General features: G+C 42.7%; 1 protein-coding gene across 2 annotated transcripts; it reads right to left on the minus strand.

The window, feature by feature from the left end:
* Window positions 1-11: 11 nt before the first annotated feature.
* DONSON (DNA replication fork stabilization factor DONSON) lies at window positions 12-11,409 on the minus strand. 2 transcript variants are annotated; one of them, XM_075197203.1, is made up of 10 exons: window positions 10,718-11,405; window positions 9,256-9,327; window positions 8,303-8,503; window positions 7,230-7,408; window positions 6,917-7,095; window positions 6,570-6,690; window positions 4,770-4,868; window positions 4,224-4,422; window positions 1,662-1,868; window positions 12-852 (listed from the first exon to the last, which is right to left on the minus strand). In XM_075197203.1, exons 1-10 carry the CDS (start codon window positions 11,042-11,044, stop codon window positions 715-717), a joined length of 1,722 nt encoding a protein of 573 aa, XP_075053304.1. In that variant the 5' UTR covers window positions 11,045-11,405; the 3' UTR covers window positions 12-714. The 2 variants fall into 2 exon arrangements, with proteins under 2 accessions (XP_075053304.1, XP_075053305.1); XM_075197204.1 differs by lacking the exons at window positions 12-852; window positions 1,662-1,868 and adding an exon at window positions 3,859-3,967 and having other exon boundaries at window positions 10,718-11,409.
* Between the last annotated feature and the right edge of the window lie 3,118 nt (window positions 11,410-14,527).

The following is a 14,527-nucleotide window of genomic DNA, read 5'->3' on the forward strand; positions in this document are numbered from 1 at the left end:
ATAACCTGACATTTGTTAAGATTTAGGATTTTATTCAGTGATCACATTAATACACAATTTTTATGTAACATACATTAAAAAGCATTAAAATCAGCACAACATGGCAGTGTGGGCAATTCCTAGTATAAGTCACCTCTGCACAGGATTCCAGTTAAATAATCTGGCAGTAGTTGTTTTTGGCTTTCATTCAATAAGGTAGCGAAAAGTTAAAATATTTTCTGATAAAAACTGGTTCTGCAGCACAAGACAAAGCATTTCTCTGGCAGTATAGAAATACTAAATAAAAGTGACAACCCGCAAGTAGTAAACACTGCTGTACAATACAACTAAAAATACTTTATGGTAAACTAACCATGTTCACTTCACAGCGTGACATTTGCTGTACTACAGAGGTCAAAGATTCTAAATTTCTTTATAAAATGAAAAATGTTTAAAATAACTCATCCACACCACAAATTGACTTCTTCAAATTCTAAGAGGTTTCTTATAAATCATAAAAAATTGTCATTAAAAGCTAAAAAGAATCTATAGCTAAAATTGTTTCCTCTGGAGGGATAAATAACAAAGTCTTCATATCCATTCCCTGACTGACGATTTGGCAAAAGAGAAAAAGTCTTTACAGTCCAGCGTCCGAGTGGCAGTAGTACCGGACATCACTATAGACGGACATCAGTTTGGGTAACACGTTGGTGGCAGCTTAATTTGAACAATATCTCAGCATTTCCATGTGTATTTGTAGTCACTCAGTTCCAGTTGGCGTAGGGAGGACTTTCCAAGGGTAGATAGCTGGGTAAATTGATCCAGTGAAAGTGGATTAAGACCACAGTTTGCAAGTTCAGTGTCATCATTCTCCTGTGGAAGGAAATGGAAGTTTTAGGCAAATAAACCCCAAAATAAAAAAACAAGAAACTTCACTTTGTGATATGTGTAAATATATCCAGCAGGTGGCAATGGTGAGCAGAGGTCACCTTATTCTGATACTTCTGAGTAGGCTACAGTACACCCACACACTAACATTTATTGTTATAGCACCATCAAACTCCGTAGCACTTTACAATTGGGAACAAACAGTAATAAAACAATACTGGGTAATACAGACAGAGGTAAGAGGGCCCTGCTCACAAGCTTGTAATATACAAGTCATTATGTGTTTCCCAATAGATCTGGCATTACTCCTCACAAGTCACCATGATTCAGACATACAATCACTAACTAGTGGTTCCTATTATACAATACAAGAACATGTAAAATGTTCTGCGATTTAAAATGATTTCCTCAATTTTATTTTTTAAAATTGAATAGTATTTTGCAGTGTTCAGCATATGTTCTTGAATAATAGAATATCCGCTCACACTCCAAGCAGCTACTAAAAGCACAGGAGGGAGGCAAGGTATGTGTGATGTCCATATTACACACATGTTGTATGGAAAACAGATACACAGCAGCATCGGTGCATGGGCAGTTTTGATGCACCCACGCAATCTGGGATATTTGAAGCTGCTGATCATGGAATATAAATACACATGCATCAAAGGTGAAGTATGAACAAATGAACATACACTAACAGCACGTTTCATACAGCTCAGTACACTGGAAGCACATATATACATCAATGCAGATTAAGGATGCACATTAGTTAGACTTTCTACTTCAGGGCCCACCTTGCAGTTCTGGGCATGGACAGACGTGTTTAACACAGCGGTTGGTTCATGTGTGTAGAGCGCGGTGGAGAAACTGCCCCTCTGTGCAGATTTAAGCAGGCGTGTTAGGGAATGCAGCGCGTGTGGCATCACCGGACCCATTATCTCCAGGCTGAACTGATCTTTATATCCAGATTGTACCAGAGTTTTCACATTCACACTCCTGGACTGGAGAGAAAAATAAAGAGAAAGATTTTTACAGTTAGCACAACGAGATTCCAAAAATCAAATATAGAATTTTAAATTCCCTACTGCAGCCTATAATGTAGAAGCCTCAATAGAGTTTTCCTTTCCCCACCAAAAGGGGAGGGGGATCATTTTAAACAATTAAAATGTAACAAGCCAGGGAACTTCATGGACGTTAGTTACTGACAAGTATTCTCAGTTTTCCAGGAACAGCACCCTCCAGATAGCGGAATTAGTGGCGCTATATAAATAAATGATGATGATGATGATACCACCTACCTATGGATAGGAACAGAGAATAGCAATCCCTCTCCCCTACCACCCACTTTCACTATGCTTCCAAGAACCCTCTCAAATCAACTTTGTTTATAAGAAAAAAAAAAGTTATGGGAAGTGATCAAAGAAGAATTTTTCCAGGAAAAGGAGTTACCAGAGATAATCTCAGATTCCAGATCACCAGGATAATGCCCTCCAGGAGACAAAGCTTTTTTTAGGGAGGAAGAACCAGATGCAAAATGTTTCTCCTGAAGGTCCTGGTTGGACTGCACATTGATATAAGGATAGATGAAGGTATGGATTTCTGGCCCACATAGCAGACTTGCTCCACTATTTCCAGCGTTCTCTTCTCAAGTAGTTGAAATGTCTCTAGTAGACGGAGCATTTACATTGGTACCCATCATCTTATATGCTTCTAGGATGGTCAGTTCAATCGGTTTAGCCAAACAAACTCTAGGGGGTAAATGTATCAATCTGAGAGTTTCTGGCAAATTTGAAAATTGGAGATGTTGCCTATAGCAACCAGATTCTAGCTGTCATTTTGTAGAATGTACTAAACAAATGGTGCCTATAACAACCAGATTCTAGTCACCATTTATTTAGTACATTCTACAAAATGACAGCTAGAATCTGGTTGTTATAGGCAACATTTCCACTTTTTCTAATCCACTCAAAACTCCCAAGCTTGATACATTTACCCCTAGAAAGTCCCTTTGTTCTTAGACATTCCCCAGAACAGAATTAAGTCGTCAGCCTTTCTCCAAGCCTTGGTTACATAAAGATAATGAATCAAACCCTTCACATTTTAGCAGTGGAAATTTCTTTCTGGTTTTGCCAAAATGATGGAAGAACCACCAGAGAGGATCCATGGAACCCTGAGACTAGGTTAGAGAGGAAACACTCAACCGGAGGACTAACAAGTCCAAGGTATTCCTATATATAGTTGGTGTATGAGAAATGCCTGTATCCATCCCAACTCTGCAAGCTGCAGTAATTGGTAGCAGAGAAAAAAACCCTAACTTAATAGGGTGGCTTTAAAGAACTATCTTTCAGGTTTGAAAGGGGGTTTGCACCATCAAAAACTAATGGTGCATCTATGGGGGGCAAGTGGTTGCCTTACTTTAGCTTTAATTCTGCTATGGAAGAATCTAATGCGACTCCTGCCAGCTGGTTTTCATAGAAAACACGTATCATCATCACCATTTATTTATATAGCGCCACTGATTCCGCAGCACTGTGCAGAGAACTCATTCACATCAGTCCCTGCCCCTTTGGAACTTACAGTCTAAATTCCCTAACATAGACAGACACACAGACTAGGGTAAATTTGTGACAGCAGCCAATTAACCTACCAGTATTTTTTTTGGAGTGTGGGAGGAAACCGGAGCACCCGGAGGAAACCCACGCAAACACAGGGAAAACATACAAACTCCACACAGATAAGTGGTCGGGAATTGAACTCATGACCCCAGCGCTGTGAGGCAGAAGTGCTAACCACTGAGCCACCGTGCTGTCTATGTCTATGTCTCACTAGAACTTACAGTGTACTGGAAGGCAGACGTTGGAGTCCAGGGTAGTTGGGATAAATATCTACATGGTCCACTCCTCGATTGAGCAGTTTCCCACCACTCCATAATACAATCTGGAGCTTTTAGTTCACTCTCTTTGATAAGTCCAAGTCTAGTAGCGTCTGACTGATGGACCCCAAGGTCCAGTACATGTTTGCTTCTGTCCCAAAAGGACAGGAACACCACTGAGGTCGGGGAAGGATTTTTTTAAACCCTGTTCCTGTCCGTAGGGGAGTGCTGTTCTAGGGGAAAAAAAAATTCTATGTTGTAGAGGAGAAATTGGTGTCCCCTACATGTCAGAACAGCTTGGGTTCAATTAAAAAAGGAACCCAAAGTGGTCACTGACTCTTCATCGATTACAAAAATATAGACAATATGTTATAACAATGTATGGTTTAAGTCCGTACAAAAACAAAATCTAACACTGCAGAGATGGTAGCAGATAAAGGATTGAGTGTACAAGACTGCTCCTTTCAGTGGCACTATACTGTACCTTTAGTGTGTGCATGGTGGCCCCCCGGAATGCGCTTGGTGACAGCAGGGTTGGTGGAAGTCCCGCTTGAGGACCGGCAGCAGCTACAACGCTCTTGCAGTTGATCAGGAAATTGAGCAGCGTGAACGTGTTTGTTCCTTTCACCAACACAACGGATTCCGGTCTGTGGTCCAACTTCACTTCATTTTTCTCCTTACGACTGGTTGAGCTCAAGTCAAGGTGCATAAAATGACAGTCACAATACAATGTGAAAACTAACCACTACAATAACATCGCTGCCATAGATCAAGCAGAAATTTATTTGACTTATCTTCATCTACAATCACTGCCATCCAGGACTACGTTTGTAACTGATTTTCCACCGGCTAATGCGACCTTTTGGACACCTGCGTCCCAAGTTTTATTGAATTAACCATCGGATGCTGTTAATTGTAGATTTCAACTTTGAATCCTGAATCACGTCAAAAAATCTGGAACGATCGTAGAGCCACTTCATCTGGTATGTGGCATCAGCACAACCGGTGTTTTATTACCATGTAAGGATACAGTTTTATGGATATTGCATCCGGCTTTTTAATTTGGTCTTCAACTCCCATCTCTTCCAACCACGAGAAGTTTTCATCTTCGTCACTGTCTAATGGTGCCCTGAAAGTACAAGTCACCATATAAATAACTGGTAACAGCAGAACATTTATGTGGAAATATTACTGGGTAGTCTAATATTAGTGCTGCTCAACTCTTTGTCAGTGTCCTGGGGCACCAAGTGATCTGGTTCCCAATAGAACATATCTGCTGAACCGGGGACCCAACTTGTGGTCTTGATCCGCAGGTTGTGCATCTCTGACCTAAACTATGCAACATAATATGGAAGGCAGAGCAAACCTCAATCCTTGTAGGGAGATGAAATAGAATTCTAATGAAATATAGAAGTGTGTCCAGTCAGAACGCAGGCAATACCCTACAACATTTATTATTATTATTGCAAAGTATTACACTGCCCCCACCTGGTACTTCTTAATGCCACCCGGCTGGCAAAGTTTTCTGTGAAGAACACTGACTTTAATGGAATAGGGGCTGATAGGAGCCACATTATAGCACAGGTAAAATCCCTGTTTTTATTTAGCCACCAATAAGTTTTGAAAAGCATTTCTGGAATCTTGTTTTACTCAAAGAACAAGCTATCCGACTTTTTGAAATAAGTATTTTCTTACTGGATTACTCACAGGACAGACATCTATTTATCCTGATCAGGTTTCCTTTCCCCTACATTATCTGCTGCTGTGAGCTTGATCCAAGCCTCTACTACTCTTTCAGCAAAATAGCGTCCTGTTAAAGCTGCTCTTTAGGAACTGCTGAGCTGTATTAAACTTAACTTCCGCCAAATCTCAGAGCAAGAAACGTTTATAAATATATAAATAAAAAACAAATTTAGCAAGTGTTGTATTTTGAAGAGGGACATGAACCAGAAGTGATAGATTAGACTTTGGTTTAGGGTGGCAGTGTAAAGAGGCAGCACTGTACTGTATATGTATCAGTTATATAACAGATGCTGAGAACTTCATTCAGTTTACAGAGACAAGAAGTTGTTCAGTTGTCCATATACACAGACTAAGAACTGCATCCGACATACAGAAGAGAAGCAGTACTCTGCCTGCAGGTGTGATATAGCCTTGTATACAGTACAGTTAGTTCATTGACCAGGTGCTGGGGATCTACGAAATGTAAGAAACACCATGAGGGTCTACAGTGAGGTACTGTCAATGAGTCAGTAGAACAAAGTAGGATTCATAAAGATAAAATGCTGAAACTGAGTATTGTGACTTATTGCTGTACTCCCGGCACATGCAGAGGTTCCATATTCCACATCCCTGACAATTGATCTTCACAGCAGTATGTAGTAGGGCCCTTACAAGCATCCACTGTGTTCTACTGGTTATCAGAAAATATTACATTACGGGAGGTGCTACACTCATTATCAATATAGCTAGACATGGGAAGTATATAACAGGCCTCAATACACAAACCAGTAGGAGTTTCCTTTATACTGCCAAATGTACAACTATCACCGACTACTGTTGGCGCTTGTGAAACTTGTTTATTTGGCGAGTTTGGGCCAGTAGCATAGGGAACCCTTCGTAGTTTATGCACCAGTTGGCATATCTGGATTGTCATAGTGACCTCTATTTGTCAGGTCCAGAAAATTACTCTCAAATGCACAAGCTGCAACTTTTTAGATAAAGCGCCTACAGGAATCGCCTGGCGGTGGTTTGAATAACCCAAGCACCATATACAGGTATCTCATGGAACAGTGACAATGCAGCATATAAAACAGAAACCGTCACATACTGTTCTCCTTCATTTCCCGTGTTCCCGGTCTCCCCAGTCCTGTCATCCGATTGTGATATCTCCGAGCTCTTCTGTTTTTTACTGGGGTCATTTACCACCAATGGCAGGGAAAACTCAATTCCTAGAAAATATTTTACTTTTAAGTAAATTCAAAAATATTACATTTCACATAACATAAATTTAAAGGGAGGATTGCTAACATAATTAAATGGTGAAAGGAAGGCGTTTAAATTAAAACAAACATTTGAATGTTTATATAACTTAACCCAGAAGCAGATACAATGGACATTACCGGACTGTCAAACGTGTTACTAGACATGATTATACAAGGTTCTCAATGCATTTACCTTCATTTTTCATTGCTTCCCTTAAGCCTTGTGTGGTAGGAGACATGACTGCTGTAATGACATCACATCCTGCCATCCCGGCCGCCCGGAACAGCACTGTGAACTGGTACGCGCACACGTAGAAGTATGGACACAGCTTCGCTCGGAGCAGATTATACAAAGAGGTGAAACTAAGAGCCCTACATAGAACAAACATGAAAATGTAAAATCACAGGTACTTGAGGGGAGAGAATAATTCTAATAACAAAAAAAAAAAGAGCTCACGCCTACACCAACAACTGACTGTGGGGGAGGGGGGGTTGTGCATTCTTACCATTCACTCATTAACACTTGCTGCAGAGATTCATCTTGTGACCAAGGGTTATTCTTTCCCGACATTTTCCGGTCTGCTCCAATCCTGGGGAAAAGCTGAAGCCACGGAAGTGAAGGATGAAGCCAGTACACAAGAGCTTGCTGGAACGCACATCGCAGGTCAGTGGATAACTTTGGTTCCTATACAGAGCAGCATGAGTTCAGAAAATCAGGTTTAAAACAAATATGATATCACTTTAGAATGCAAGGAATAGAAATAATGATTTTTCTATAGGATTGTCCTTCGTACTTAAATATTATGTAATGTTACAATGACATTTTTTTCCGCCGTTAACATTCTGTGGAAGGGGCAATGAGGAACCAATGTGCAGGAGTGCAGAGGGTCTAACCAAATGCCAAAGAAAAATGAGCACAGGGGTTATTTAATCATACTTTATAAAGACTTCCCACTACTGTTCAGGGCTAAAAAGCTAGACTAACAGCCAGAATCCAACAGAGTGTGGACAGAAAATTTTGCCAGCCATGTGGTGTAAGGTGTAAAATTTTGGAGATTATTGCCCACACCTGCCAGGACTGGTCAGACTGGTGGTCAGTGGTGTAACACACACTGCTGGCTGTAGTGCTCACATAGGGCCTGTTCTAATAGGAGAAACAATGGTTTTTCTATTATAATAGGACTCTGTTGGGCTCAACTGCTGGGTGGAGCACCCAGAAAATAGGTGCTGGGGGGGGGGGGGGGGGGGGGGGGGGGGGGGGGGGGAACACTGGTGGCCCACTGTTCCCTCTCTAACCCCCCCCCCCCCCCCCCCCCCCGCACACACACAAAAATGGATTTTCTACCAAGACCAGCAAGTGTACAATAAGATCTAATGGGACACCAGGGACTAATTAAATATTACGTCCAACAAAAAGGTTTCTTCGTGGTGACATGAACAGACCACATGAAAGGTTCTATCCTGCCATGATATCGGGTACAATGTGTGTAAGAAGATCTGTAATGTTACAGGAAGTAGCTGTACATGGTCTGTGTGACATACGATAGCACGTGTGTGTAGAGGATGGTGAGAAGATTACCGGTATGCTGAGAGGTAAGCTGACTGGAGCAGCGCGACAATGTAAAACTAGGCCCTGAGCTTCTTCTTGGGCTTTTAGATGATCGGTCCAGGAAAAGGGCTGAGAAGAGGTGAACAACAGGCGGGTCTTTAGACTCCAGTCTGCCGGATATGTAAGTGACCCCTTAGGTTGCTCCAACACTGCAAGAGGCTTCTCCGGAGACTGGAAGAAATGCAAATCAAATTACATTTAAATAGTACAATCAACACAAACCTGCATCTAACACACAACAGTCTACATACTTCTAATTCAAACAATGTTTTATTTACCAATAAATTCTAAAATACAAAATGTCCCGCTTTCAAGAAAAATAAAGAATAGAATCAATTCAGAGAAGGGAACTAAGGTAGTACATAGGCTACACAATTTGTCGGAAACCATTAAAGAGTCCAACAGGTATCCTCGGGAGGCACGATATGATAAACACTTATAAGGGCATTAAGAGGGCAGTGTATTTGTAGACAAGATTTCTAGAATAAGAGACCATAGTCTGAAATCAAAGAAAACTGAAATGTAACTTTTCTTTACATAAAGATCAATGGAAAAAGTCTCCCAGCGGAAACTGTACATTTCATACATTTAAATAATTCAAAAACAATGGGACGAACAGGTGATTGTAAAAGGAAAAACCATGTAACTCCCCCAGCAGATATTAAATACAACATAGACAGATGAGGGTTAAAAACATGGCCGGCTGTAAAATAGATCGAAATCAAAGTAAATTATTACAGCAAGCATTACTCACCACAGAACAGGGTGACCTGCACTGAACTACAGAGATAAAGGGAAGCTGACACATACCCTATACCTGGAAGAGTGATGCTTTCATACACAAATGTAAAGCAATGGCAGGAACACACTAAAACAATAATAATAATAATAATAATCAACTATTAAAAATAAATGGTATTTACTTGGGTCTTTGCGGTTGCAGTAGGCTCGGAGTCAAGGTTCTCTTCAAAAATTAAATCTTTGACTGAAATAAACTGAAATAGAACATAAAAATGATCACTTACATATGTGTAGACATGACAACTTCTAAAACGGAGAAGCAAAACCAACATAAAAAGGATTAATTAATCTATCATGATAAAGGCACTTTTCCTACCACTGAAACAGTTGACCGGGGATAATTTTGTCATATACAGCCCGCCAAGGCTCTATACAACCTGCACGACACCTTCAAACCACCACAATAGATCAGGACATAAAATAAAATGTGACAGTTATGAATACCATTCTATTGACATACATTAAAATGTTTCAAAGTTTGCAAACATTTTAAGTTAAAGATTTTACTTAAAAACCAGGCTGTGTCTATATTATTCATATTATAAACCTGCAAAAAATGTGACTGTTACCATTTCTTAATTTAACGAAGACACAAGCAAAATAGTTTCTAACATTCTCAGCAAACATGAAGATTTCCCTGTGGGTCTAGCACTGTAGCTGCATGAACTGCACTTTTCTGCTGGCGTTGGGTTACATGTAATGTCACAGCCTTGCTGCACTAAATCACTGTGCTCCATCTGGGCGATCTGTTGTATTGCACAGCTTCACCTGGGTGATCTGTTAATCTATGAGACAGGCATCCAATATTTTACATGAACTCCCAGGGACATTGTTTTGCTGCACAGGTCTATCTAAGCTCATCATACTACAATCCACATTAGGATATATTTTCTGAACATTATTAAAATATAACTCCTGTGTACTCCCCAGAAAATTGTGCCAGCTGGGTGGCATTAAGAAGTAGCCAGATGGGATAGTTGTAATACTTTGCAATAATAATGAAATATGTTAAAGGTTATTGCCCACACCTGCCAGGACTGGTCAGACTGGTGGTCAGTGATGTAACACACACTGCTGGCTGTAGTGCTCACATAGTGCCTGTTATAATAGAATAAACCATTGTTTTTCCTATTAGAATAGGACTCTGTTGGGCTCCAAGTGCCAGGTGGCAAGTAAAAACAGCCGGTTGGAGCACCTGGTAAATAGGTGCTGGGAGAACACAACTCTTTCGTGTTCTGTATATCTTCAAATATGATTCATTTAGAATCCCAAGAATAATATGTGTGTATTATGAGGGTGAAAAACGGATATATCTTCAAAACCTGGGACTGTTCCTGTAGATTGGGGACAGATCCCTACAATGGAAATAAACATATTGCAGCGCTCCAGCTGTGTGATTTGCTGCAGTAATGTAAACACAGGCTGTCACATGACTGGTCACATGTACACACAGCTCCAGGCTGTCACATGACCAGGCATGTTTACACCTGACTGTGACGTCCCAGCCTCTGATTGGCTGCTCGAGTTGCCGGGTATTACAAACACTCCGTGCACAGTAAGAGGGTTCGGACTCCCGGCCATTACCTGTGCGGGCACTGGGTTCTCCTGCTCTGGGGCCGGCAGTGTCCAGCTCCCCTGCAGGTCGCACTCCGCCACACTCTCCGCTCTCCTCTTCACCGGCACCGTGTTCTCCAGACTGGCGAACGGATTCCTCCGCTTTACAGGACCGGGCCCGCTCTGCTGCCGTCCCGGGGAGAAGGGCCGGACTCCAGCCACCCGCTTGGCTGCATCTCCCGGGGAAAAGAGAGCCGCCTTTACCCCGGCCTCGCTTCGGCTCCTCCGCCGGCTTAGTCGCAGGGTCTCCGAAGGTTTCTTGAAGCTGGGAGAGTAACCGGGGAGCATCTCGGACATGATGATGGCGGCGACAGCTGCGGAGCCTCTAACACAGACTGAATGTGGCGCGCTTCCCCGTCATCACGTGACAGCGCCGAGTCCCGCCCACTCCCAGCATTACTACTAATTACCGCTAGAGGCCGCTGCTGCGGAATCTCACACAGACTGAACGTGGCGCGCTTCCCCGTCATCACGTGACAGCGCCGAGTCCCGCCCACTCCCAGTATTACTACTAATTACCGCTAGAGGCCGCTGCTGCGGAATCTCACACAGACTGAACGTGGCGCGCTTCCCCGTCATCACGTGACAGCGCAGAGTCCCGCCCACTCTCAGCATTACTACTAATTACCGCTAGAGGCCGCTGCTGCGGAACCTCACACAGACTGAATGTGGCGCGCTTTCCCGTCATCACGTGACAACACATAGTCCCGCCCACTCCCAGCATTACTACTAATTACCGCTAGTGGCCGCTGCTGCGGATTCTCATACAAACTGAACGTGGCGAGCTTTTCCCGTCATCACGTGACAACACAGGTTCCCGCCCATTGCCCTAACCAGTACACAAACTGAATGTGTCGCGCTTTTACCGTAAACGTAATAGCGAAAGAGCCCGCCCACTGCCCTAATCTGCACTTCTAGTGATCACCGCAGAAGGCCGCTGCTGCGAGGTCCTCACACAGTCTGACTACAGCTCATTCCGTATGTGGCGCGCTCCCCTGACCCCCCGCCTACTCCCGTAAACTAGAGCTCTTCTTGTTATTGCTACTGATCACCACTGGAGGCCGCTGCTGCGAGCTATCTCTGCCGCCACAGGATTTGGGTCTCCGTACCTAGCGCAATACACATTATAACCAGCAGAGGACGCCAAAGGACACACATAGCTCATCCACATCAGCAGCCACAGAGGCTCTTAGGCAGCCAGTCTGCATTATATGCCAGTGGGGGTATTAATGGGGGCATTAAGAGGAAGTTATCAGAGCACAGGGCAGCTGTGGTTGTTGCTGTGGATAATAGCTGTCATTTTCTGAATGGCACTACAGAGATTATAGCTAGAATGTGCCTGATTGTTATGGACAGCACAATTTGTCTGTGCACTAGATGTAATAAATGTACCTAAGGGGTCTATCTATCATTGGTGGCTGGTGGTTGGCAGTATAATGTTGTATTGCTGCATACTGTATTTACTATGCCAGGACTCATTGACGAGCCACCTCTCCCAAACTAAAAACTGGGGGTTAGTGTCTGGGCCCCTTCCCCAGGACCAGCCACCTTACTGCCACGGATTGTCCTGATCCATTCTTCCCATCCCTTCCCCGCTGTGTCTGCCATCACCTGCAGACATCGGGCTAGATTTACTAAGCTGCGGGTTTGAAAAAGTGGGGATGTTGCCTATAGCAACCAATCAGATTCTAGCTATCATTTTGTAGAAGGTACTAAATAAATGAAAGCTAGAATCTGATTGGTTGCTATTGGCAACATCCCCACTTTTTCAAACCCGCAGCTTAGTAAATATACCCCATCATGTCACACATGGGACACACAGCACCTGTAATGCATGTCGTCACACGTGTGCAGACAGCAAGAGGGACAGACCAAAGAATGGACGATGGAAATATGAAACGGGCCAGATGTTAGTGTGGTGGGAGGTCGGACTCTTACGGGGAGATTCAATCGCTGGCGATGTGCTGTGTGGGCATCACCCAGATGTCCGGCTGCACATATTGCCAGACATTACTGTAGGAATCTCTGCTCATTTTTCTGCGCACCTCTTTGGGGCGTAAGAAAAAAAAATGAGCGGAGATTCCTGCCATACCATCGGTGCGATGTGTCTCCACGGCAGCACGGTGGTGTAGTGGTTAGCACTTCTGCCTTACAGCACTGGGGTCATGAGTTCAATTCCTGATCATGGCCTTATTTGTGAGGAGTTTGTATGTTCTCCCCGTGTTTGCCTGGGTTTCCTCCGGGTGCTCCGGTTTCCTCCCACACTCCAAAAACATACTGGTAGGTTAATTGGCTGCTAACAAAATTGACCCTAGCCTTTGTCTCTGTCTGTTTGTGTCTCTGTGTGTGTGTGTGTTAGGGAATTTAGATTGTAAGCCCCAATGGGGCAGGGACTGATGTGAGTGAGTTCTCTGTACAGTGCTGCGGAATTAGTGGCGCTATATAAATGGTGGTGATGATGATGATTGACGTCCCGGAGACATATCGCGCTGAATTGAATCTCCCTCTTAATGTAATGTGGTTCCTGGCATAAGCTATATATATTTTTTTTTTTAATGATCGGGTGAGATCTAATCATTTACTGGTGGGTGGGAATTATTGTATTAGTGGGGTGGTGGTGGGGGTTATTCATACTTGCCTACTAGGTCAAGTGAAAAGTGCAGGGGGGTGGCGAAAACTAAATTTTGGCCCCATCCCTGTGGAAAAATGGTATGATTGCGTAATTGTAGGGTGAGGCCAAAATGACACGATTTGTGGAGGATCACGTGTATAAATACATAAGGCCCCCGCTAGGAAGTGGGCTGGATCCAGAGAAAGGCCTTCCACAGGGATCCAGGAGCACTTCGTGGAATTTGGACGTATCTCAGACATACCGGGAGAGTAGGCAAATACGGGGTTATTTATTTGATGGTGGGGGCATCATGGTGGTGCCAATTTAAGGTGCTGTGATGGGACTATTAAATTCTAGGGTGACTTGATGACTATTATTTAATTGTGGGACTGCATTTGGGAAGGATTGCTATTTATTAAATGTGTACACTAATTATTTAATGTTTGGTGGGGGGAGGTTTATTTATTAAATGTGAATGCTGTTTAATGAGTTTGGTTGTAGGGAGGGAGGCTTTGCGCACCTAGCAGTAGTGTATGCAGCTTTGCCTGTGTATTAGAAGCAGTTGGAGAGCGGCCTAGGACTGCCTAAAATGAAAGCCATGCTCTTTTCGTGCTGGTCATGTCCACTCTGATACCATGTTGTGGAAATGCCCCTAGAGAAATCCCGCATCTGCCCTTGTCATAGGTACCAGTAAGAAATAAGTGGTTATTTTGGTGTCTCTCTTTTTAGTCTTTTTCAAGTAGCCTGTAATATTTAACTTTAATATTGAAATAATGTAACTGGATCACTTATTAATAATATATGGTATAAATTTAGATAAAGCAAATGGTGCAGGGCGCTTATTTATATAATTGCAAATGTACTTATTTTTGATATTGAGTGTATTTTGGTAAAGGAAATGTGTTTATTTCTGAGACCAGGGGAAGAAATTTGTTTCTTGTTTTAACTTTGCTAGAGGAAATGTATTATTTCTGAAGTATATATCTGATGCAATAAGCATTTGTTGAGGAAGTCTTTTGTGTATTTTGGTGTAGGGAAATGACTTGTTTGGGGGTTTTGTATCTTTTTTCTTTGGGAATTCTCAAGTGGAGGAAATGTGTATTCTGCAACTGTCTGAAGAAAGGACCTATATTAATCTCATGTTAATTAGACCTTTGATATGTAATGTC

The sequence above is a fragment of the Mixophyes fleayi genome, chromosome 2 (assembly GCF_038048845.1).
Source record: "Mixophyes fleayi isolate aMixFle1 chromosome 2, aMixFle1.hap1, whole genome shotgun sequence".
Taxonomy (NCBI): Eukaryota; Metazoa; Chordata; class Amphibia; order Anura; family Limnodynastidae; genus Mixophyes; species Mixophyes fleayi.